Source organism: Perca flavescens, chromosome 24, assembly GCF_004354835.1.
Source record: "Perca flavescens isolate YP-PL-M2 chromosome 24, PFLA_1.0, whole genome shotgun sequence".
In the NCBI taxonomy this organism is placed as follows: Eukaryota; Metazoa; Chordata; class Actinopteri; order Perciformes; family Percidae; genus Perca; species Perca flavescens.
Window position 1 is genome coordinate 12,474,195 of NC_041354.1, and position 21,556 is coordinate 12,495,750.

General features: G+C 42.0%; 1 protein-coding gene across 1 annotated transcript; it reads left to right on the forward strand.

Moving 5' to 3' along the window:
* The first annotated feature begins 2,856 nt into the window (after positions 1-2,856).
* LOC114550888 (sodium/potassium-transporting ATPase subunit alpha-1) lies at positions 2,857-19,418 on the forward strand. The gene is made up of 23 exons (XM_028571850.1): positions 2,857-3,029; positions 3,472-3,582; positions 7,514-7,573; positions 8,621-8,722; positions 8,907-9,008; positions 9,104-9,217; positions 9,440-9,574; positions 10,693-10,810; positions 11,022-11,290; positions 11,396-11,704; positions 12,168-12,302; positions 12,581-12,773; positions 12,882-13,057; positions 13,160-13,296; positions 14,912-15,062; positions 15,198-15,366; positions 15,482-15,636; positions 15,773-15,896; positions 16,015-16,160; positions 16,265-16,395; positions 16,717-16,818; positions 17,889-17,980; positions 19,230-19,418. The coding sequence occupies exons 1-23, from the start codon at positions 3,018-3,020 to the stop codon at positions 19,256-19,258; spliced, it is 3,072 nt and encodes a 1,023-aa protein (XP_028427651.1). The 5' UTR covers positions 2,857-3,017; the 3' UTR covers positions 19,259-19,418.
* The last annotated feature ends 2,138 nt before the right edge of the window (positions 19,419-21,556 follow it).

The following is a 21,556-nucleotide window of genomic DNA, read 5'->3' on the forward strand; positions in this document are numbered from 1 at the left end:
GTGTGTGTCCATTCTCTCAAGAGCCAATCTGCCATGATGTTGTTTGCTATGTATTGCTCTGTTGACTACTAATGCAAAAAGGCCCTCAGTGAAAATCAACTGAGCCTACTCTAGTGCTGTATCTACTTTCTTTTACCTTGCTTATTAGTAAGGCCCCTTCTCTCTCAACACCTGTGTGTGTGTGTGTGTGTGTGTGTGTGTGTGTGTGTGTGTGTGTGTGTGTGTGTGTGTGTGTGTGTGTGTGTGTGTGTGTGTGTGTGTGTGTGCATACACGGTATCGTCATACATACCAGCTCTCAGTTGGCCTTCTTCACACATGCACTTAGGAAACACTTGAGCTTGTAGGCAGAATATTACCAGAGAGTTTTGGATTGCCTTAGTGAAAACTGTGCATGCTGCCCTGTTCAGGTTGAACCAGCCAATCAGGTTCAAACTTCACAGGTGACGTCTTTTACAGCAGAGGGTGCTAGTATGAAAAAGGCAGCGAGAGTCTGCAGACAAAGGATGGAGGGATAACGAGATAATGGGAAGGAAGTGAATGAGGTCGATGGATGATGAGAAAAGGGAATCGATGTGATAACGAGGAAGGAAAAGAGTCGGATCAAATATTGGCGTTTTGTAGCGCACATTTTCAAGACGCGTAGTTAATCATCTAACTATGATTTGAAAGCTGTTGGGTGTGGCTTTGGTTAATATTTTCTTCTGATGAATTGTCATGCTGGTAACAATTCAGTTGAGATGAAGCGAGCGGCTGGAGAGAGAAAGAGGCTGCAGACAGACACTAAACATTCTCAATGTGTGTGCGTGTGTGCTAATGTGTTTGAATAGAAGGCATGGTCACTGTGAAGCTAAAGATCCTAAAAGGTCTTTAAGGTCCTACAAGGGTTCCCACACAGCCACTGACATGATGGAATGTGAAGCACATGTTGTTAGTTAGCATTCCGATGATTTTGATGTGTAGTGCCATGAGAAAGTGCACCACAAACCAGTTTCCATTGTGTTCTGTGGTCTTTTGGCGAGCTGCAGCCATTATCTGAGCGGATACACAACGCTGTGTGTGAGAGGAAAAGTGGATTTGATTTTGGGGATGAAATTATCCCCTTAAGGTTTTTTTTCTCAACCTTTCTCCCTCAATCTATCCCTTCAACTTTTTTTCATGTTTTTGTTCCTCTCTCACTCAGAATTCCTATTCTCCACCCCTGCTATTTTACAATCTTCCCCCCTTCCTTTCTCCTCATTATTGTATGATAACACCCCCCCCCCCCTCTTTCCTGCATAGTCTAGTGACTATAAACAGTAGAAAGTTTACTACAAACACATCCAACAACCCCAGCCCCCACCCCCCCATCCCCTCCTCCTCCCTGCCATTTTCAGTGGGCAGGAAGAGCACTCCTTGGTTTCCATACTTCAGGGTCATGGGCAAAAGATTGCAGCCAAACACAATCAACAATAACAAAATAAAAAAGCTGGGAAATAGTGTATCATCTCCTGCACAACATATACGTCACACTTATTTTGGGCTTTTAGCTTTTCTGTACCAACTTGATGGCCAGTTAGGAAAAAACCCACTCTGTCTGTTCAAGGACACAGTAATGTCCAGGGCATTAGGTGGCTCAACCATTCATTTCAAACACTCTCAGTTCAACTTTATGGCTTTGCTTTTAGATCTCTGCTAACCACAGGAACACTGAAGTAGGGCTTACAATTGTGGCTGCAAATCTTAAAAGTACATCGGCTCGACCAATAAAATAAGTATCAATATCCACTTCCTGGTTTTGAAAACCGCGGATCTTTGCCCAAGTTTGGACAGGGAAACCCTAAATGTCACCTGAACTCTTTTAGAGGACTCAGCACTAATTGAATCTCAAATCCGATTTCGGTGTGTTTCACAGGATGATCAACGTATATTAATTTGCAAAGGACCTTCTTAAGCTCACTTTGGTGTCGCAGCAATGTGACTCTATTGCTAAACACGAGGGTTTAAGCATTATGAAAGACATTCCAGTCCTAGTCTTTTCACTTTTTCCTGAGGTGGGTGGACTTCAGAATCAATGACAAGGTCAGGGTTTGTTGAGAGGGAAAACTAAAGGCTCAGTGGATTCCTCCCTTTGCATTCCACTTGTTATCTTTTAGCATTTAGTCCAACCTCTTTTTCCCAAGCGGGTCTTGGAAAAAGAGAAAAAAAGAAGTCAGTTTTAATCAGCTTCTCACTTTTTCCTCTTTCATTCTTTGTTATGTAAATGCACTTTCAGCTTTGGCCACTCAGTCACCCGCGGAACTGTACTTTCACCTTTCTACGTCTGCTTTTAGCTCTATGTGTCTCTCGTTCACTTTTCCACTACCTTGCCTTTTTTTAGTCCGTCTCTTTGTTTGTAGTGTAAACTAAAGCACACAGACAGTGGGGGGCGTGGCCGTTTGGTTGTCCACTTACTTGCTGCGAGGAAAGGTCGAAATTAATGGAGAGAAAAAAAAAAAAAAAAAAAAAGAGGAATGGATTGAGGAAGGAGAGTAAATGAGTAAGAAGAGGACGGGAAGCGATGAGAACAAAACAGGGAAGTTGAGCAAGATTTACCCCTCCCCTTTCTCCCTCCCTCCTCCCCCCACAAGTGCCTCCCTCCTCCGGTAACCCCTCCCTCATCCAATAACACCTACTCCCCCCACACACACACACACACCCCCCCCCAACACTACTCCTCACCTGTCCTGTCCTCAACCCTTTCCACTCCCCCCCCCCCCCCCCCCACACTCCCCCACCCCCACCACCCAAACTCCTCCTATTAGGGCAGGTAAGCCAGTCATGGGTATAAAGGTAGGCTAATGCCATGCAACCTATCTCCTCTGCTCTGGGCTGTTGTGCAGAAGACAGGAAGCCACGGGGCTGAGAGAGCGAGAGAGAGAGAGAGAGAGAGAGAGAGAGAGTGTGTGTGCGCGCGAGAGAGAGAGAGAGAGAGAGGCGGAGGAAAGTTGCAATTTAAAAAGACAATTGGATTGACTGTTCTCAGACTTGCATTGCAACCATGGGGCTGGGAGTAAGTATTGGGAGCTTTGTCACATGTTTTGGACTAGTTTCCAAGAGTCTTTAGATTCAGGTTCAGATTAAGCTGGTTATGTTATTTCATGTTTTGAGCTCAAAGCAAGTTTTAGTCACAAGTTATTGGTTACGCCTGACAGTTGTGGATTGCCTGAAGTACTTTGTACCTTAGTTTCGAAATCTGCAGTGTACAGTTTTTTTTTTTTTCTTCTTCTTCACAGTTTTAAGGAACCCTTCAAACGTTTCAATAGGAGATTATTTATGAGAATCATTCACAATCTTTCCAACAATGATTAACTCATATTTTACAGCATGTTTGAACAGCAAAGTTGACACTGCTCTTGCTTGGGGCAACTAAAAAAAGGAAGCTTCAGAGCAAACTCGCCACATGTGCTCAGTCTTATTCAGAAGCTTATTTTGTTTCACTTTCTTTAATCCAGAGAGGAAAAGATGAGTACAAACTGGCGGCAACTTCAGACGGTGGGGACAAGAAAACGAAGAAAGCCCAAGCAAAGAAGGATATGGATGATTTGAAGAAAGAAGTTGACCTGGTGAGTACACAAACAAACGTAAAAAGCAGTCTGTAATTGCCTTAAGTACCTGCGTTGGACTATTTCAATAAGGCAATATTCAAAAGTGACTTTGTAAAAGTGGTCTGTAACTTGCAAAATCCACCTGAAAGGAACAGACCATGAATAGAAAGACCTTCTTGAACTTTACAGCCATGTCCTCCCATACACTTTGTTTGCCTCACACTTAATGCCTCATTCAAGCCATGTTAACACTCACACTCACACTCACTACCATGAGACACAGCAATGATACAGTCAAGGCCGAGAGACAAACCTGCGCTTTCACCTCACGGCTAGTCACATGAGATGTAGCTGTCTGCCTCATATTTCCTAAAGATTGCTACTTACACTCCTACATGTACTGTCACATGTTATTAAGGAGTTCACAGCTATACTTAACTTTAAGTCATGCTTATCTAGATTAGTTTTCAACGCTGAAGTGTTGGGTGAGAGCCTCTGTTGTCATCATTGTCTTAGGTTTCTCACAACATGAATAGTCCCTTTCTTCTGCAGGCGGTAAACATGAATTATTCTGCTTCTAATTTACCTTTCAAATTCTCAGATCATGGGTGGCTCACTGTGGGTCTGTGGATCACGCACATACTGAAACTGCACTCGCGTGCATAGAAATTTGCAGAGTTGTAAAATTGCATGCATCAAAGTTTATGTGGGTTTCCTGTGTCGAACAGGGCCCCACTTTCCACTGGTGTCAGCTTTTTCTCAGTCTGTATCTGTAGCTGGCTGAGGTCATTTCAAGAACAGCGAGGCACTCTTGCGTTAAGTCCATCCCCACGTCAACGAGAAGGAGGCTAATAAATGAGTTAATACCACCGCCTGTTTAACATTAATTAACGTGCACAACGGTTTCATTTGAAAGGCAGAAATACATTTTTATTAAAGGTGTTTGAAGGTTTCATCTGCAACTTGAATTCTTCCTCTCTTCTTAAGAAGTTGACCAAAGCTGCTCTCGCTACTGTGTTGTGTGTCCGTCCATGAACTCGATATCTTAAAATGGCTTGTTAAAGACAAGGCTTCTGTAGCATAGTGTCCTTCACAAGGTCAGCTCACAAGGAGGCCAAATCAGGTCTGGTGTTCATCTCAAAGCAAGACACGAGTGAACATGTCCAAGTGTCTAATGATTTGATGTTATAATAATCATTTTCTGTCATTTTGCCGTATAATAGACGTCAACTGCTCTTTGACTTTCACAAGGTCATTGAGAAATGATAGGTTGTTGCCGTCAGTTTGTTGCCGACGCGCCAAAGTAAAGCGCCTACAATTACAACTACAATTACAACTACAATTACAACGGAATGCGAATGCCAGTTTTATAATTCGTCCTTTCATTACTGCGTGTTTGTTCAGCAACGGCCTCTGCCCAATGTCACCCAACAGGTCACAGAGTGCTGCAGGTTATCAGGCAATAAAAATCCCCATCCGGATGACATATTAATGAATATTGACCTCGGCACGTCTTAACTAGATCTCAAAGTCCTGCCGGCCTGCTGAAGGACATCTCAATGCCACATCAAACCGTTAACACCAGTCCGCCATAACCTCCCTAACTTAGCATATCATTTACTGCAATTAACAGCAGGCGGTGTCTTTAGTGTGTCTTCCAACTGCTGAAACTGCATTGTGTCTTCAGAAAGTTTCAGAAAAAAAATGGGGCAACAGTGATTCAATGCCATGTATTGATGATCTTCAGGAATGATGAACTATTGAGCAGCAGTAAAACAGTAATAACAGCGTAGGTGGGTCCCTACGGAGCCCATAAAGCCGACATGTTAATCATTATTGCACCATCATACAATTAACCGAGGCGTCAAAGTCCAAGCTAAAAAGACGGTGACTATTCCCATAGCAACTTAAAGCCGCAGGTGATTCGATCGAATGTGACAAAGTCCGTGACAGAAAACGCTAAATACAGAACCATGAGCACGTGCAGCATGAAAGCTAGTGAAGAAATTTCCTCGACAGGTTTCAAAAGAAGTGCTGACAAACAGTCCAAAAAATAAAAAGCAGCAGAGGTGTGGTGCATGTGAAGACACATTATCCACGGCACATTTGGCATGGAACACTTTGCTTATTATAATGCAAAACGTTGGCGGTCGAGATAAAACCGTGTAATTGCATCCATTTTCTCCACCCACCGTAAAAAAATAAATGTAAATAGACTCAGATCATATATTAACAGGCCAGGACTCCCCAGTCCTAATGGTCAAATTACTACTATGTAAATGTAATATTTCATTTACTACGTACATATATACTCCAAGCAGAGGATGTGAAGGGACTCAGTTCGTCTATTAACTGTTTAAGGTTTTGAGTAGCATATTAGTATAATGTAAATTAATAATTTCATTAAAGTACGCATATATATATATATATATATATATATATATATATATATATATATATATATATATATATATATATATATATATATATATATGCTCAAAGCAGTGGATGTGAAACATTGGACTTTAAAATGTCAGTGTAAACTTGTACTTACCTAATATAATGGGACACTGTCACTGAGTGGTATGAACTGATTCCCTCAACCATTCAGTCATCCATTCTTTTATTCATTCCCTAAGGACTAACAGTAGCTGAGACAAAAAGCTGCCATCTATTAAAGGAAATGTGCTTTTACTACAGATCATAAAATAGGAGTCTGTTTTAAAACAAATAACCACAGTATTCCTAAAACCAGCCAACGTTAAATCATACGATTCAAATTGCAGTCAGGCGGCTACAACATGACATGCCTTCCATGTATACGTGTGAAGTTAACTAATTGCATTTTTCGAGGATGTAGCAAGCGGTGCAGCTTTTATTTCACAAAAAGTAATAAAACGCTATTAATGGCATACTGAAAGGTGAAATACAGCACATTCAACAAGAATGTGTCAGGTGTGAAGTCAGTATAGCGCATAAACCAGCGGCAGCATCTTTACATGGGATGTTTGCTCGCTCGCATTTGTATAAATACTACAATGCTTAGTTGTTTCACAGTGTGACCAAATGAAAGGCAAGAGTGGGATGTTATTGCAGATCATCCAAATGACATAGGAAGAATATCTATTCAGTGACTCGCTGTAGGCGTTATTCAACAAACACAGTGTGGGTTCTTTGGTTGTTCAATATCAGATCTGTTGTAATTTGCATTATTCCCCCCTTCAAAATACCAGCAAAGCTGTTAAACAATATTTGTTTTAAGCAACACTTTCACCAATCAATTCATCGAACAAGTTCATTTTGCTGGCACTGGGTGACGTGAGTTCAGCTCTGGAAGGGTGGGCTCCACCTGAATGTCAAAACACACAAGCAGGATTCTTGGGAGCACACATCAGTGTATCAGTTGGGTGACATTGATTCAGCTGGATGGACTGTTTGCTCGCGGCAAACTGTTTGAACCGCGCAGACCTCGGAGGCCGTCTGGGACAGGTCTGCAACAACCTGAACTAAGAACTAAGAAGGGCTCCGTTTGTTACGCGCCACATATCTGTCAGAAAAACTGCAGGTCTGCTGCAACTCTCACCTTGCCTTGGGTGACTCCGTAACTAACTGAGCTCATGGCGGTTTAGCTCTTGCGAATGTTCAATCATCAGCCGACTCCAGTTTTACTCGAATGACTGCTTTGACTCGTCTTAAATATCACGCTGTATGGACCGGCATTATGCATCCATAATCCTGATCAGATGACTTGATTTTGCCTCGTCATCTTTATGTTCCCTGTGTCCCTCTGGAGGACATGACAGGGTTAGGGTTAGGGTTTTTAATCCTCAAAGGAGATAATATCTGCAGTTTTAAAATGAAAGGGATTTTAACTCAATCTCTTTCTCTCTTCTCTCTCTCTCTCTCTCTCTCTCTCTCTCTCTCTCTCTCTCTCTCTCTCTCTCCATAGGATGACCACAAGTTAACCTTGGATGAACTTCACAGAAAATATGGAACCGACCTAACCAGGGTGAGTACCCTGCATGTGTGTGTGTGTGTGTGTGTGTGTGTGTGTGTGAGAGAGAGAGAGAGAGCCACAGAAGCTGATAGGCCCAGAGGCCAGGGAAGATCTTACTATGCACAGACCCAATTGCCACTATTTTATGCAAGTAGTGAAGAGACAGAACATTTTAACATTCTCATTGTGTGGGGAAATTATTTTAAAAGGGTCAGTTTAGCCAAATTACTGATAGCATTTTTCTCCCCTAACTCCAGGGGTGTCTGGCTATGCGGATAGTCTTGGTTTGCCTTTTGAGATCTCTGCTTTCACCACTATACATATTTTTTTTTCCAATAAAATGAAAACGATCTGCATGGCTGATTACCATTACGGGCAGGAGAGAAAATGTTGTGATGTGGTTGAACTGACCCTTTAACAAGCCAATGAATGTCACATTGTACAGTAAAAGGAAAGCTGTAACACAAAATGTAATTTTTATGTTTTGATCACGCTGAGGACACACACACACACACACACAAAAACAAACACACACAATCCCATTACACAACCCAATACAGCCCTACACTGGCCAAATGCTTGACTGATGCCGATTATCCACTGAAATCTGATCAGTTTGCCCCAAAACAAAGACTTCATTCACGCAGGAACACTGGTCTCATTGACCCTACCAACAAGAAAAAAAAATGCTGCTTTCATTCCTGGTACCTGCCCCCTCCCGCCCCAAAGAGACCTTCAGTCACACTTTACTCGTAATTCCTTCTCCATGTCTTTTACACCGTAAGAACGTAGTTACCCAGTTGGAGTATCCACTGTTGATTGATCACACTATTATTCCTCTTTTCATATCACAAACGTGATCGACATCTTTCTTCCTGTCGATGTGGTTTCTTTTTTGTTGTTGTTTCATTCAAACTTTAATCCAACACCTGAAGTGATAGTGGTGTATCTGTTTACCAAATAAAACATGTCATTCCTTCATAGTTTTTGTCCTCCAGTAAATGAGGACAAAGCTGTAGAGTCTGTCAAACCTGTCATTTTTTTATGTCTATTTTTTAGGGTCTGTCCAACAGCAGAGCAAAAGAGATCCTGGCCCGAGATGGCCCAAACGCCCTCACACCTCCTCCCACAACGCCTGAATGGGTCAAGTTCTGTAAACAGGTAAAAGTCACTTCTTCTGAGTTGAAATTCCAGTTCGGGACTGTGCAACATTTTGCATGCAAAACAGGAAACCTATTTTGCATAAGTTATTCAAATTTTAGAAATGCAAATTCACTTTGATTCTTTGCAGATGGTAAAACCAGTAAAGTCATGAAACTTGAACGTTGTTTTATCTCGTTTCCAGCTGTTTGGGGGTTTCTCCATGCTGCTGTGGATTGGTGCGATCCTCTGCTTCCTCGCTTACAGTATCCAGGCTGTCTCAGAAGATGAACCGGCCAACGATAACGTAAGGAGGTCTTTGTTAGTGTATGATATGAATTAAAGAATTAATGCCACCAAAAAAATTAACTGACTAAAAGTCTTTTCTCTCTCTTGCTGCAGCTGTACCTGGGTGTGGTGCTTTCCGCTGTCGTCATCATCACTGGTTGCTTCTCCTACTACCAAGAGGCCAAGAGCTCCAAGATCATGGACTCCTTCAAGAACCTGGTCCCACAGGTGATTTTCTCTTGACTTGACTTGTACCTTCATATCTATGTCACAACTGTGACAAAATGATAGAATATCAAGAAGGAGCCATATTGCTTCATCAACATTACCACACTGATGGCTCGTTTTTCCATTTATCATCTGGTTTCTTGCTACTGGGAATAAAACCATCTATAATTATGTTAAAAAATTGCCCTGAAAAAGCCATATATTTCATCTTGGTTCTCGTAGCAAGCCCTGGTCATCCGTGACGGCGAGAAGAAGAGCATCAACGCTGAGGAGGTGGTGGTCGGAGATTTGGTGGAGGTGAAAGGTGGAGACAGGATCCCCGCTGATCTTAGAGTCGTCTCTGCTCACGGCTGCAAGGTCCGTACCTCAAAGACTTGTTATTAATTTCGCTTATGGAGCAGTGGCTTCAAACAGCACATAAGATAATACATATGTATGCATTATTCCTGTGTTCTTGTAACCAGTATCAACCTTGTTGAGCTACAGCTCCTCTTAGAAACCATTGTTTTTCCAATCCCCACAGCATAATGCCAGAATACACAGTGGCTCGTTCATCTGTTATCTTTGCTCTCAAAGTATATATGTTAAGTGTTGTACTTTGAGATTACCGGAGTCAGATTCCTTCCTGGCCAATAAAGCTGATTCTGATGTTAACCTAGGACACAGACTAATGAGTTGATGAATTCAGACAGGCGTGTTGATGCAGAGACACATCTAAAACATGTAGGGAAGGTGGTCACGTCGTAACACTGGGGGCTTGACCTCACAACCAGTGGGTCTGAAGGCATAGTGCTGAGCTTAGTGAGCTATTGGGTAGGTGATGTCTCAAATGGCTTCATGTCATTAAGTAGACAATGTGCAGGACTGCATAGATCTATGCAGGAATTTAAAATACTGTCCAAATGCATTCATCATTACAAAAGACTGAGGCTATGTGCACTTTGTCTAGACAACATAGATATGCTTGTAATGTATTTTATGAAAACATGCAGTGCAGTTGTCCACAGTACAATGCCTGATTAGATATAGTATGATTATCTTGCAACACCAGGGCCTCGAACTCAGAACCTTTGTTGGTGCTGATCTCAGGGAGCTGTTATCTGGGTGAACTGGCTTTATGACATTGAGTAGACAATGGGCATGACTGCATTTATTATGAATTTTTAAAGTTTAGAATTTTAGATGGCTGCTGTGGATGGATTTCTTTGGAAGAAGAAGAATAATACTGGCAAAAACAATACGGTCCCGCAGATTTGCTGCTCGGCCCCTAATTAATCATGACGTACTCACACCATGTCAGTAAGTCATGGTTAAAGTTGCTTAACATCTGACGGGAAATAGTGTCATCCTCTATTGTCCTACTTTTGTCCAAGACCAACAACAATTATTTCACATTGTCCGGTAGACATCATGTCACTTTTACTACTCTGGATAACTATGGTATTTCATTCTTGCTTTACTTTTCACTCCTTCAGGTGGACAACTCCTCTCTGACTGGTGAATCCGAGCCTCAGACTCGTACTCCCGACTTCTCCAACGACAACCCTTTGGAAACCAGGAACATTGCTTTCTTCTCCACCAACTGTGTTGAAGGTAGAGAACTAACAAATAGCAGACAACATAGAAGTTGTGTAGACTTTTCAAAAGATTAAAGTCCAAGTTAGAAGGAAATTAAACTTAAAAAAGATTTCATGAACTACAAAGGTTATAAAAGGGCTGGGAAATGTATGGAGACAATAAAGTTGATGGTAAAGAAAGTAGAAGCTACCCCATATTCACTCAAAAAATCTCCGTCTCTGTCCAGGTACTGCCAGAGGAGTCGTCATCAACACTGGAGACCGTACTGTCATGGGTCGTATCGCCTGCCTGGCTTCCAGCCTGGAGGGTGGCAAAACTCCCATTGCCAAAGAGATTGAGCACTTTATCCACATCATTACGGGCGTGGCCGTCTTCCTGGGTGTTTCCTTCTTCATCCTCTCACTCATCCTTGGGTATGGCTGGCTGGAGGCCGTTATCTTCCTCATCGGTATCATTGTCGCCAACGTGCCAGAAGGTCTCCTAGCTACTGTCACTGTGAGTTTTTCCGGCCGAGTCTCATTCTATCATTAGTTGATGCAAAGGCATATATAATAAAAAATAAAGATATTATAGCTATGAACACTTGCTTTCTGCCTCTAGGTGTGTCTGACCCTGACTGCTAAGCGTATGGCAAAGAAGAACTGCCTGGTGAAGAACTTGGAAGCTGTCGAGACCCTGGGCTCCACCTCCACCATCTGCTCCGACAAGACCGGCACCCTGACCCAGAACAGGATGACCGTGGCCCACATGTGGTTCGACAACCAGATCCACGAGGCCGACACCACAGAGAACCAGAGTGGAGCCTCCTTTGACAAGAGCTCTACCACCTGGGCTGCCCTGGCCAGAATCGCCGGACTCTGCAACCGTGCCGTCTTCCTGGCAGAGCAGACCAACGTCCCCATCCTGAAGGTGAAAAGCTTATTGCATGTAATATTTGATCACCACAAAAGAGTAACAACATCTCACCAGTGGAGGAAAATACCAACATTTGCCTTTGGTGTAATGCCATATTTTATAAAAGAGAAAAATAAATTGTTGAATTGTTCAATGAGGTGACTTGGCAAGAAACTGTTTGGATCCAACAAAATGAAATGACGCCAGACTGCACTACAAATCTTTATAAAAAGCCCTTAACATAATTATTTTCAGAAATATATATAGCTGCAGCTATAGGAAGAGGTGGCCACACAGACCTATTGATTTATTTCTCAATGAGTACTGACAAGTTTTTTTCTTTCTCAAACTGCACAATGGGAACAGGATGAAATAAGGCAGAATAATTGTTTACCAAATATTATAATATAAAGAATGGGCAATATTTTCCACAATTTCAGTCAAAATCCAACTCTTTGTCCTTTGCTTAAATCCTCAGAGAGATGTAGCCGGTGACGCCTCAGAAGCTGCCTTGCTGAAGTGTATTGAGCTGTGCTGTGGATCCGTTCGCGGCATGAGAGACAAATACCCCAATATTGCTGAGATCCCCTTCAACTCCACCAACAAATACCAGGTAAACAATCCACAGTTCCCCATAGCTTTCAAATTTGACATGTATATGGAAAAGGTTCCACCTGTCTAAGAGAGGCGAAATCATGCAGATTTCAATTGTAAAAAACCTCGCAAACATAGCATTGTAAGACTATACTTGCAGTGGTTTCGGAGGGAAATGTTGATTTATTGATTTTCCATCGACCAGTTTTTGATAAATGAGTACTAACATAATTTAAAATAAAATCATAATTTAATTGAGACAAGGTTTTAAAACACAGTTTTTCCCTTGTCCAAAAGCTCTCCATCCACAAGAATTCAACTCCCGGAGAGACCAAGCACCTGCTGGTGATGAAAGGTGCCCCAGAGAGGATTTTGGACCGCTGCTCCACCATCATGATGAACGGCAAGGAGCAGCCTCTGGACGAAGAGCTGAAAGACTCTTTCCAGAATGCCTACGTTGAGCTGGGAGGACTTGGAGAGAGAGTGCTGGGTACAACATAGCTCCATTCTACAGCTACATCCTCATGTCTTTAACTAGTGTGGCGAGAAACAGTCATCTTTGAACTTATGACGAGCATTTTCTTCCCGTCTTACTCAGGTTTCTGCCATTTCAACCTGCCTGATGACCAGTTCCCAGAGGGCTTTGATTTTGACGCTGATGAGGTGAACTTCCCCACTGAAAACCTGTGCTTCATCGGCCTCATGTCCATGATTGACCCTCCTCGTGCCGCTGTGCCTGATGCTGTCGGCAAATGCAGGAGCGCTGGAATCAAGGTATGTAGCTGTAGTTTTTTCAGGTACAGTACATGTAGCTATCATCTCAAGACCAAAACCACAATCACGTTCTGTGTTTATACTTAACTTCTTCTCCCTTAGGTTATCATGGTCACAGGTGACCATCCCATCACAGCCAAGGCTATTGCTAAAGGTGTGGGTATCATCTCTGAAGGCAACGAGACAGTTGAAGACATTGCTGCCCGCCTGAATGTACCAGTCTCAGAAGTCAACCCCAGGTCAGTACACTTACTAAAGCTTAGTTCTGAGTGTTCTGGTTGCAGATGAACACCATGCTTAAAATGACTTACATGAGCAGGAGCTGAAATCTTCCTTCTAAACATGTCTCTTCTTTCGTGGCAGTTCTTCCTAATACTTGCATTTAGAGGTGGGGGGGATCGATACAGCTTAGTATTACGATATTTTCCCTGGCAGTACTGTATACGGATGCCAAGTATCGATCTTTTATTATATAAATTGGCACATGAGAATTTAACTTTTTGTTACTAGAATAATAAAGGAAATAATAAAACAGAGAAATGTATCTTTTAAGATAAAACATGTTGTCAAACACATGATTTGAAGAAAATATGTCACAGAATATCATATCGTGACATAAGTATCATGATAATACCTTATCGTGGGGCCTCTGGTGATTCCCGCCCCTACTTGTATTAATAGAGCAACATTAAATCCACGTTGGCAATCAAGGCTCTGAAATCTACTCAGCCAAAAAGGCTTTTGCCATTAATTCACTGGAGGCAAAAACATCTCGGGAGTCTCTGAGCTGGTGGCCTAACTTTTCTTCATCAGCCAGTTTAGTCTGTTCAGATCACAGTCACGCTGCAGAAATACTCTTCCCCAAACACATACACTAAAAATACTGTCATCCTAGGCACAATCCTCATGCAGGAAATTCCTGTTGGATAATCCCTTAGCATTCCACCCCCTTTTTCTAGAGGGGTAGGGCTGGGAAACAGGGGATGTTTAGGTCAACAGTAAATTCCACAAATTATATAGTGGTATATATAATTTTAGAGCTGGGAACCCAAGGCTTAATTTGACATGCAGCCTAGAACCTTGTGTCAAGTTTTTCTAGTCATGAATCAGAAAGAAAAAAAAAGAATTGTGAAATGTAGAATGGCTTAGTACATTATGATATGACTTTATGATAGACATTCCCACGCTCACTCATGTCTCAAAAGTTGTTCCATTTGTTACACAGATTTGGTGCACAATTGTTTAGCCATTTTTTACCACTTAAGAATTGATAAAAATGGTCCAAATTGAGGAACACCATGGAATAATCCATGGAGATTTCTGCAAGAATTGCATTATCCAGCGTTAGATGGGGATCACTTCTGTTCTGGAAACTGCAGGAAACCCCTTTATAGTCAATATACCTATGAAAGCTGTATCTCTTCTAAATATCCTAGTTCTCTAGCTTGTGGTTGTAAAGTTCCATACTGTAATTATTCTAGAGATGACAAGCTAGCATGCCATGGTTGGGTCCACTGAATTCTTTGTTTGGAGTCTAGTTTTATATGATACCAAAATCCTAATTTTATCTTTAAATCTGAGCCTGCTAAAAATAATACACTATCCTGTACCATGGGACCGATACAATATCAAACATGTATTTGTGGTCTAATGTTTTAGAAAATCCTGAAGATGTAGAGCACTTTTTTCTAAATTTTGCTTTTTGCGGACGATGCCATACTTTTCTACAATGGGTGTCTGTTTTCAAAAATAATTTTGAATTGTATTGTGCTGCTTATACCCCAGTCTTACCTCTCAAAAACAGGATGTGGAATGGCAACAGTTGTCCTAATGCTGCTTTGATCTCCTCTCCAGGGATGCCAAGGCCTGCGTTATCCACGGGGGTGAGCTGAAAGACATGAGCCCAGAGCTGCTTGACGATGTGCTGCAACACCACACTGAAATCGTCTTCGCCAGAACCTCCCCTCAGCAGAAACTTATCATTGTGGAAGGTTGCCAGAGACAGGTCAGCGTCAAAGAAAATTTAAGAAAATTTCACAGACACACATTGGGATTAAAAGCTTTCAGAAATGTCTGCAGTACTAGAATTAAACATACACATTGCAGTGGACATCCTAACGCTTCTTTCTTTTCTCTGCAGGGAGCCATTGTGGCTGTGACAGGTGACGGTGTGAACGACTCTCCAGCTCTGAAGAAGGCCGACATTGGTGTCGCCATGGGGATCGCTGGATCTGACGTCTCCAAGCAGGCCGCTGACATGATCCTGCTCGACGACAACTTTGCCTCCATTGTTACTGGAGTGGAAGAAGGTAAGAATTACACCAAGGCTTATACCTGCAGAAATGTGGAATACAGACTGCGAAAGGCATCATGGTAAGCTCTTGATTTTCCTTGCAATATAAATTTCTTAATTTCTTTTGTCAGGCCGTCTGATCTTTGACAACTTGAAGAAGTCCATCGCCTACACGCTAACCAGTAACATCCCTGAGATTTCACCCTTCCTCCTCTTCATCATCGCCAACATCCCTCTGCCCCTGGGAACCGTCACCATCCTCTGTATTGACCTGGGAACTGACATGGTGAGCTCTTATTTCTTTACAGTTTTCTATCATGGAAAAATAGTTACAAACTCAAATGTGTGTGACAAAGCAATTGACAATACTTAATTGACTTATTTTTTTTAAATACCTTTTTTGTTAACTTGTTGTCTCCCAGGTCCCGGCCATCTCCCTGGCTTATGAAGAAGCTGAGAGTGACATCATGAAGAGACAGCCCAGAAACCCCAAAACCGACAAACTGGTGAATGAAAGGCTCATCAGCATAGCCTACGGACAGATCGGTAAGCATGCCTAATGGTACCTAAATGACGTTTAGGTGTTGCAACAAATGGTTGTTGTTATTTTGTTGCTTTTTGAAAATGTTGAACCTTGAAACAAAGTGCACTTCTTCTTTGTTAGGTATGATGCAGGCCGTGGCTGGCTTCTTCACATACTTTGTGATCCTGGCTGAAAATGGTTTCCTCCCCATGGACCTGCTGGGGATCAGAATGAATTGGGACGACAAATATGTTAACGACCTGGAAGACAGCTACGGACAGCAGTGGGTCAGTAACGCTCATGCTAAATGAATGGTTTGTTCATTCACATGTTCAAGGGAAGAACAGAAGAAGAAAATGAGCTAATCTTTTTTTAATGTCGTATTCACCAGACATACGAGCGCAGAAAGATCGTAGAGTTCACGTGTCACACAGCTTTCTTCACCAGTATTGTGGTGGTCCAGTGGGCCGATCTGATCATCTGTAAGACCAGGAGGAACTCCATCCTGCAACAAGGAATGAAGTATGTATAAAGACATAGAAGACCTTTAAAGTACAGACAGTGACTTCCAAACACATGTTCTCTTACACAATAAATTCAAGCAGGGTACTTTTGTAGTCTGACCTTTCTGTACACGTCACAAGTGTCAATAACATGAGAGTGAATTGTTTAACGTATAATTAGAATTATTTTGGGAATCCAGATATTTCTTCGGGGTTTATATTTATAGCATCAAGAGTTGTCATTATAACATTAACATCATAGCGTAGAATGATCTCAGGTTAATAAAGTAACACATATTAGTTGAATTGTTCTAACAGTGTTGACTCTTTGCTTCCACAGGAACCGTGTCCTCATCTTTGGTCTATTTGAGGAGACAGCTCTGGCTGCCTTCCTGTCATATTGCCCGGGCATGGACGTTGCCCTCAGAATGTATCCTCTCAAGTGAGTAAAACACACACACAACCTTATATACAGGTACTATGATTTTTCACTTATAAATTATACTGAATTTACACAAATTAGAAGAAAAATGGTCATTTACCACACTTAAGTCTTCTTGCCAATCAGTGCAGCCAGTGTGAAAACATTGTTTTCCTTCTACTTCCAGATGATGAAGTTTAAGTCAGTGCTGTTTTAGCTTCATTATCTTGTTAAAAAAGGTAGATTTTATCTAGTGTCACTGATACATTTCAAAGGCAGAATAATAAAAAGCATAATAGAAAGACTCATTAGCTCAGGAAGTTCCACAAGCAGCTGAAATCTCCTCGTTATTGTTTGAACGTAAATGGACTGCATTGATATAGCGCTTTTCTTGTCTTAACGACTACTCAAAGTGCTTTTCCCTAGCACAGGCACCATTCACTGTTCACACACACATTTACACACAGGTGATCAAGGCAGAATGAAGCAGAAAAGCTGCTGTACTAATGGGATTCTTTTCCCAACAGAGACCAATTGAAAGCAATAAAAGCACATTGGGCTCATTAGCTCAGGAGTCTCCCAAGCTGAAATCACCTCATTATTGTTTTGGGCTGTCCTCTACTCTACTGCTTCTCCTTTCTTCCTTGCCACCTTTTCATCTGTTCCTACTGCTTCTGTCTGTCTCTTCAAACTCCTCACCCACCCCCTCAGCTTTCTCTTTGGGTGACTGCTGATGTTTAACTAACATTGGCTTCTCTTCCTCTCTGTCTGACTGTGACTGGGTTCTCTCTATTTTTTATTTCTGTCTTTACCTCGGAGGTTCTCGCTGTCTCAGTTTGTATTCAAATATGACATCGAAAGGTACTTATTACTAAAGAAAGTCCAGGATTTGCAGAAATGTGCCGTATTTACAGCAAAGGTTCAGTCAATAACAAAACATTTGGCTTAATACGTTAGTTGACAATATTTTTATTGTCCACGGCTCTTTTTAGACACTCAAAAGCAGCCCACAAGTTACAGAAACGAATAAGTATCATTTCAAATCTCTCCATGTCTGTGTGCTCAATCTCTGTGTCTGTGTCGTACCTTAGGCCATCTTGGTGGTTCTGTGCCTTCCCCTACTCCCTCCTCATCTTTGTGTACGACGAAGCCAGAAGATATATCCTCAGACGCAACCCAGGCGGTAAGACCTTTACACACTCTTCTTTTTGCCTTTCGAGGCAGTTAAAGCTTTTGTATTGCACGTTTTCCTCTGTTCTGTGTATTTGGAGGTGAATGTAGGGCAGGTGAGGAGGACAGGATCATTTCATTTTGACCAAAATAATCTGTATCACATCAAATTTCGCTTCTGTCCAAAGAAAACCGCATGTCTCTAAATTATGTCTCCTACTTCATTAGCTAAATAAACCATTTAAACCCCCACCCCAACCCTAAACCCTACCATTGTTATTGCCTCGTTCCACCCACGGAGCTGAGCAGAACTTCTGATGCAGCTGTGTGTGTGTGTGTGTGTGTGTGTGTGTGTGTGTGTGTGTGTGTGTGTGCGCGTGCGTGCGTGCGTGCGTGCGTGCGTGCGTGCGTGCGTGCGTGCGTGCGTGCGTGCGTGCGTGCGTCTGTGCATTACATCTGAGCCCCACAGCACAGATCAGTGAACATCCCATTGCCCATCCATGGTGAACAATGTGCTACAATCAGGCAGAAAAGTTAAACTGACACAGTTTACATTCTGTGGGATTTATTTTAACAAAGATGTTTTCCACCGTGTAGCCTTCATGGCCCAATGCTATTTTTGAATCTGGGCTACATTCAGTTTTACAGTATCACTCAAACGTGGACACCACGATTCCAGCCAAGTGGGTTTTCTTTTTTAGCCTTCTGTGAATATGTAATAATATTGTTTAAGGCCTAAAAATAAAATGCAGCTTTGGGCTCAGTGGGTCCTGGTAAAAGATGCTAAATAACAGCATACACACCGTGGAGTCACACTGACTTCTAATACAGTGTTATTTGATTGTGCGCACATCTAATGATGCGACACAAGCCAGAATTCCTTGTGTTGTCAGGTCAGAGTTCACCTTTTATCATCATGTCATGAGTAGCTGTGAGACAGAAAGTCCTGAGCCTCCATGTCCCTGCAGGACACATCTCTTAATGGCATCATAAAGAAAGTCTCGGCTCTAGATATTCAGGGCGTGTCCTGCTTAAGCTCCCCAATCCGATCTTATTTCTTTGAATCACTGTCAGCCGACATGAGTGATGATATCTTCCTACAGCCTGAGTGTTAAATTAAGGTCACAGTTGTTTTAGATCCATCAAGTCATCCATTCTTTTGATTGGTCTGTGAAAGACAAAAAAAGGAGAATTTAGACCCCAAATGTGAGGCGAAACCTCCCAAAAAAGATGTCCCTAATTCTGTCTCTTTTGGTTTCTAGGTTGGGTGGAACAGGAGACATACTACTGACACAACAAGACACAAGTTATTTACTGCCATGTTACATATTTGTCTGAGATGTTAATCAGACCCAAAAACCACAAAGCATGGATGAATAAATATAGATGTATTGATGTCAATGTTTTGATCTATATGTCATTCACAATAAATCATTTTCCATTCCACTGTACATTAAGGCTTTTTTTTTTTTTGGTGCCACACTTTAGTTATTGCTTCTCTGACAAGTAATGGCTAAAAACAGCATTTTTAAGGATTTGATGCAGGATGTTTTTTTCAATGATCAATAAATATGTACCAGTGAGTCAGGTTCGGTGACCCATGCAGTGGGATTATCCACCTCAACAGTTCCTAAACTTTAGTTCTGGAGACAGATTCGATTCGAAGAGGGTGGGCATGAATTTAAAATAACGCAATTATGATGAAGAGAGAGAGAATTCTCCACACTTCACAGAGCAAATGGGATGTTTTCGGATGCTGTTATTAACAGAATGAACAGCAGCTCACATGCAACACATCCTACTTTGAAGACAGAAAACACAACAAATGTTATAGTTAGATTAGCTGTGTATACTTGTGACTGAATGAAATAACTGATCATCTCGATCAAAATAAGTAATTTTACGTTTGAATTTATTTTATTAGCACGTTTAAAAAGAAAAAAAACCACAACACTGATACATTAAAGAGACATTAAATGAAAAACAACATGCAAAGGAAACCCTCAATGGGCTTGGCATGACTGACTTATCAGTGTTATCAGCTACCACACTGTTTTTAGAAGCTTTTTAATCATTATTCCCCCAGAATTTTATCTTTACCTACCAGATATTAAGGAAAAGCATGTCAGAGCAATGTGTGTGTGTGTGTGTATGTCCATTATCTCAAGAGCCAGTCTGCCACAATGGTGTTTGCTATGTATTGCTCTGTTGACCGCTAATGCAAAGAGGCCCTCGGTGAAAATGAACTGAGACCACTCTAGCGCTGTATCTATTTTGTGTTTACCCTGCTTATTATGAAGGCCCCTTCTCTTCTCTTCTTCCTCGGCTTCTCTGATGTGTGAGTGCATACACAGTATCGTCATACCAACCAGCTCTCAGATGGCCTGCTTCACACATGCACTTAGGAAACACTTGAGCTTGTAAGCAGACTATCACCATGCTGCCCAATTCAGGTCGAATGTTTCAACCAGCCAATCAGGTTATTTTCCTTTCCGACCTCACAGGTAAATATATATATTTTTTTTTACAGCAGAGGGTGCTAGTGTAAGAAAGGCAGAGAGAGTCTGCAGACAAAGGATGGAGGGATAACAAGAAAATAGGAAAAGGAAGAGAATGAGGCCGACGGATGGTGAGAAAAGTGAATCCATGTGATAAAGAGGAAGGAAAAGAGTCGGATCAAACATTGGCGTTTTTGTAGCCCACATTTTCAAGACGCGTAATTAATCATCTTACTATGATTTGATAGCCGATGCGCGTGGCTGCTTTTGTCATTCTTTTTTTCTGATTCACTGTCGATGCCGATAACAATTCAGTTGAGATGAAGTGGAGCGGGTGGAGAGAGAAAGAGGCTGCAGACGGACACTAACACCATCACGCCTTCATCCTTCGTCCACAAGCAGGGCCCCTGAACGTGCCTGTTGCTATGGCAACTCATTTGCGAGCCCTACTCTCGCTTTCTCGCCAGCATCGAAATAAAAATCTAGGCTATTTATAGAGATGCAGTGGTAACACGCGAGCTGCGCTGATCGCACACGCATGGATGTGAATACACTCACCAAAACAAAAAATATAGACTGTGCATACACACACCAGCACATGCACATGTGTGAGCATATGCACACACACGCTCCTCCACAGTGCCAGGGCTCGCTGCTGTGTCCATCTGTGAATCAAGTCCACCTGTGGTTCAGCTTGTTTACTCGTGATTTTGTTTATTCTGATGTGTTTTATGTTTCGCATCATATTTTGTGGAAAAGAGCCCTAAATAGATAAGAAGAAGAGACGAAGCCCTCGCAGTGAAATCTCATTGTCGCTGTTTGATCTAGTTCAGCTTTATCTTGTCAGTTGGTGCAGAGCGCTCTCCAGGCCAACTGATAAGGTCTGTAAGAATACACAGGGTGCTAGACAGCGAGTGACAACAGTCTACCGATCAGGATCCAATCACTCTTCAATGGTGGGCTTATCCTGCCTGCCTGGTTCTAATTCATGGTTTAAGTGGTCCCTTTAAACATGTAAACTACTGTATATGCAGCCCGCTGATATAGCCGGTTAAAGCTTGGCCTTATTGCTGGTTTTTCTTAGAAATATA

Bases quoted from the DNA above. Each gene is read 5' to 3' on its own strand.
- LOC114550888 (XM_028571850.1), top strand. The intron at 7,574-8,620 runs GTGAGTACCCTG...TCTATTTTTTAG, and splicing joins ATGGAACCGACCTAACCAGG to GGTCTGTCCAACAGCAGAGC. The intron at 13,297-14,911 runs GTCAGTACACTT...TCTCCTCTCCAG, and splicing joins GTCTCAGAAGTCAACCCCAG to GGATGCCAAGGCCTGCGTTA.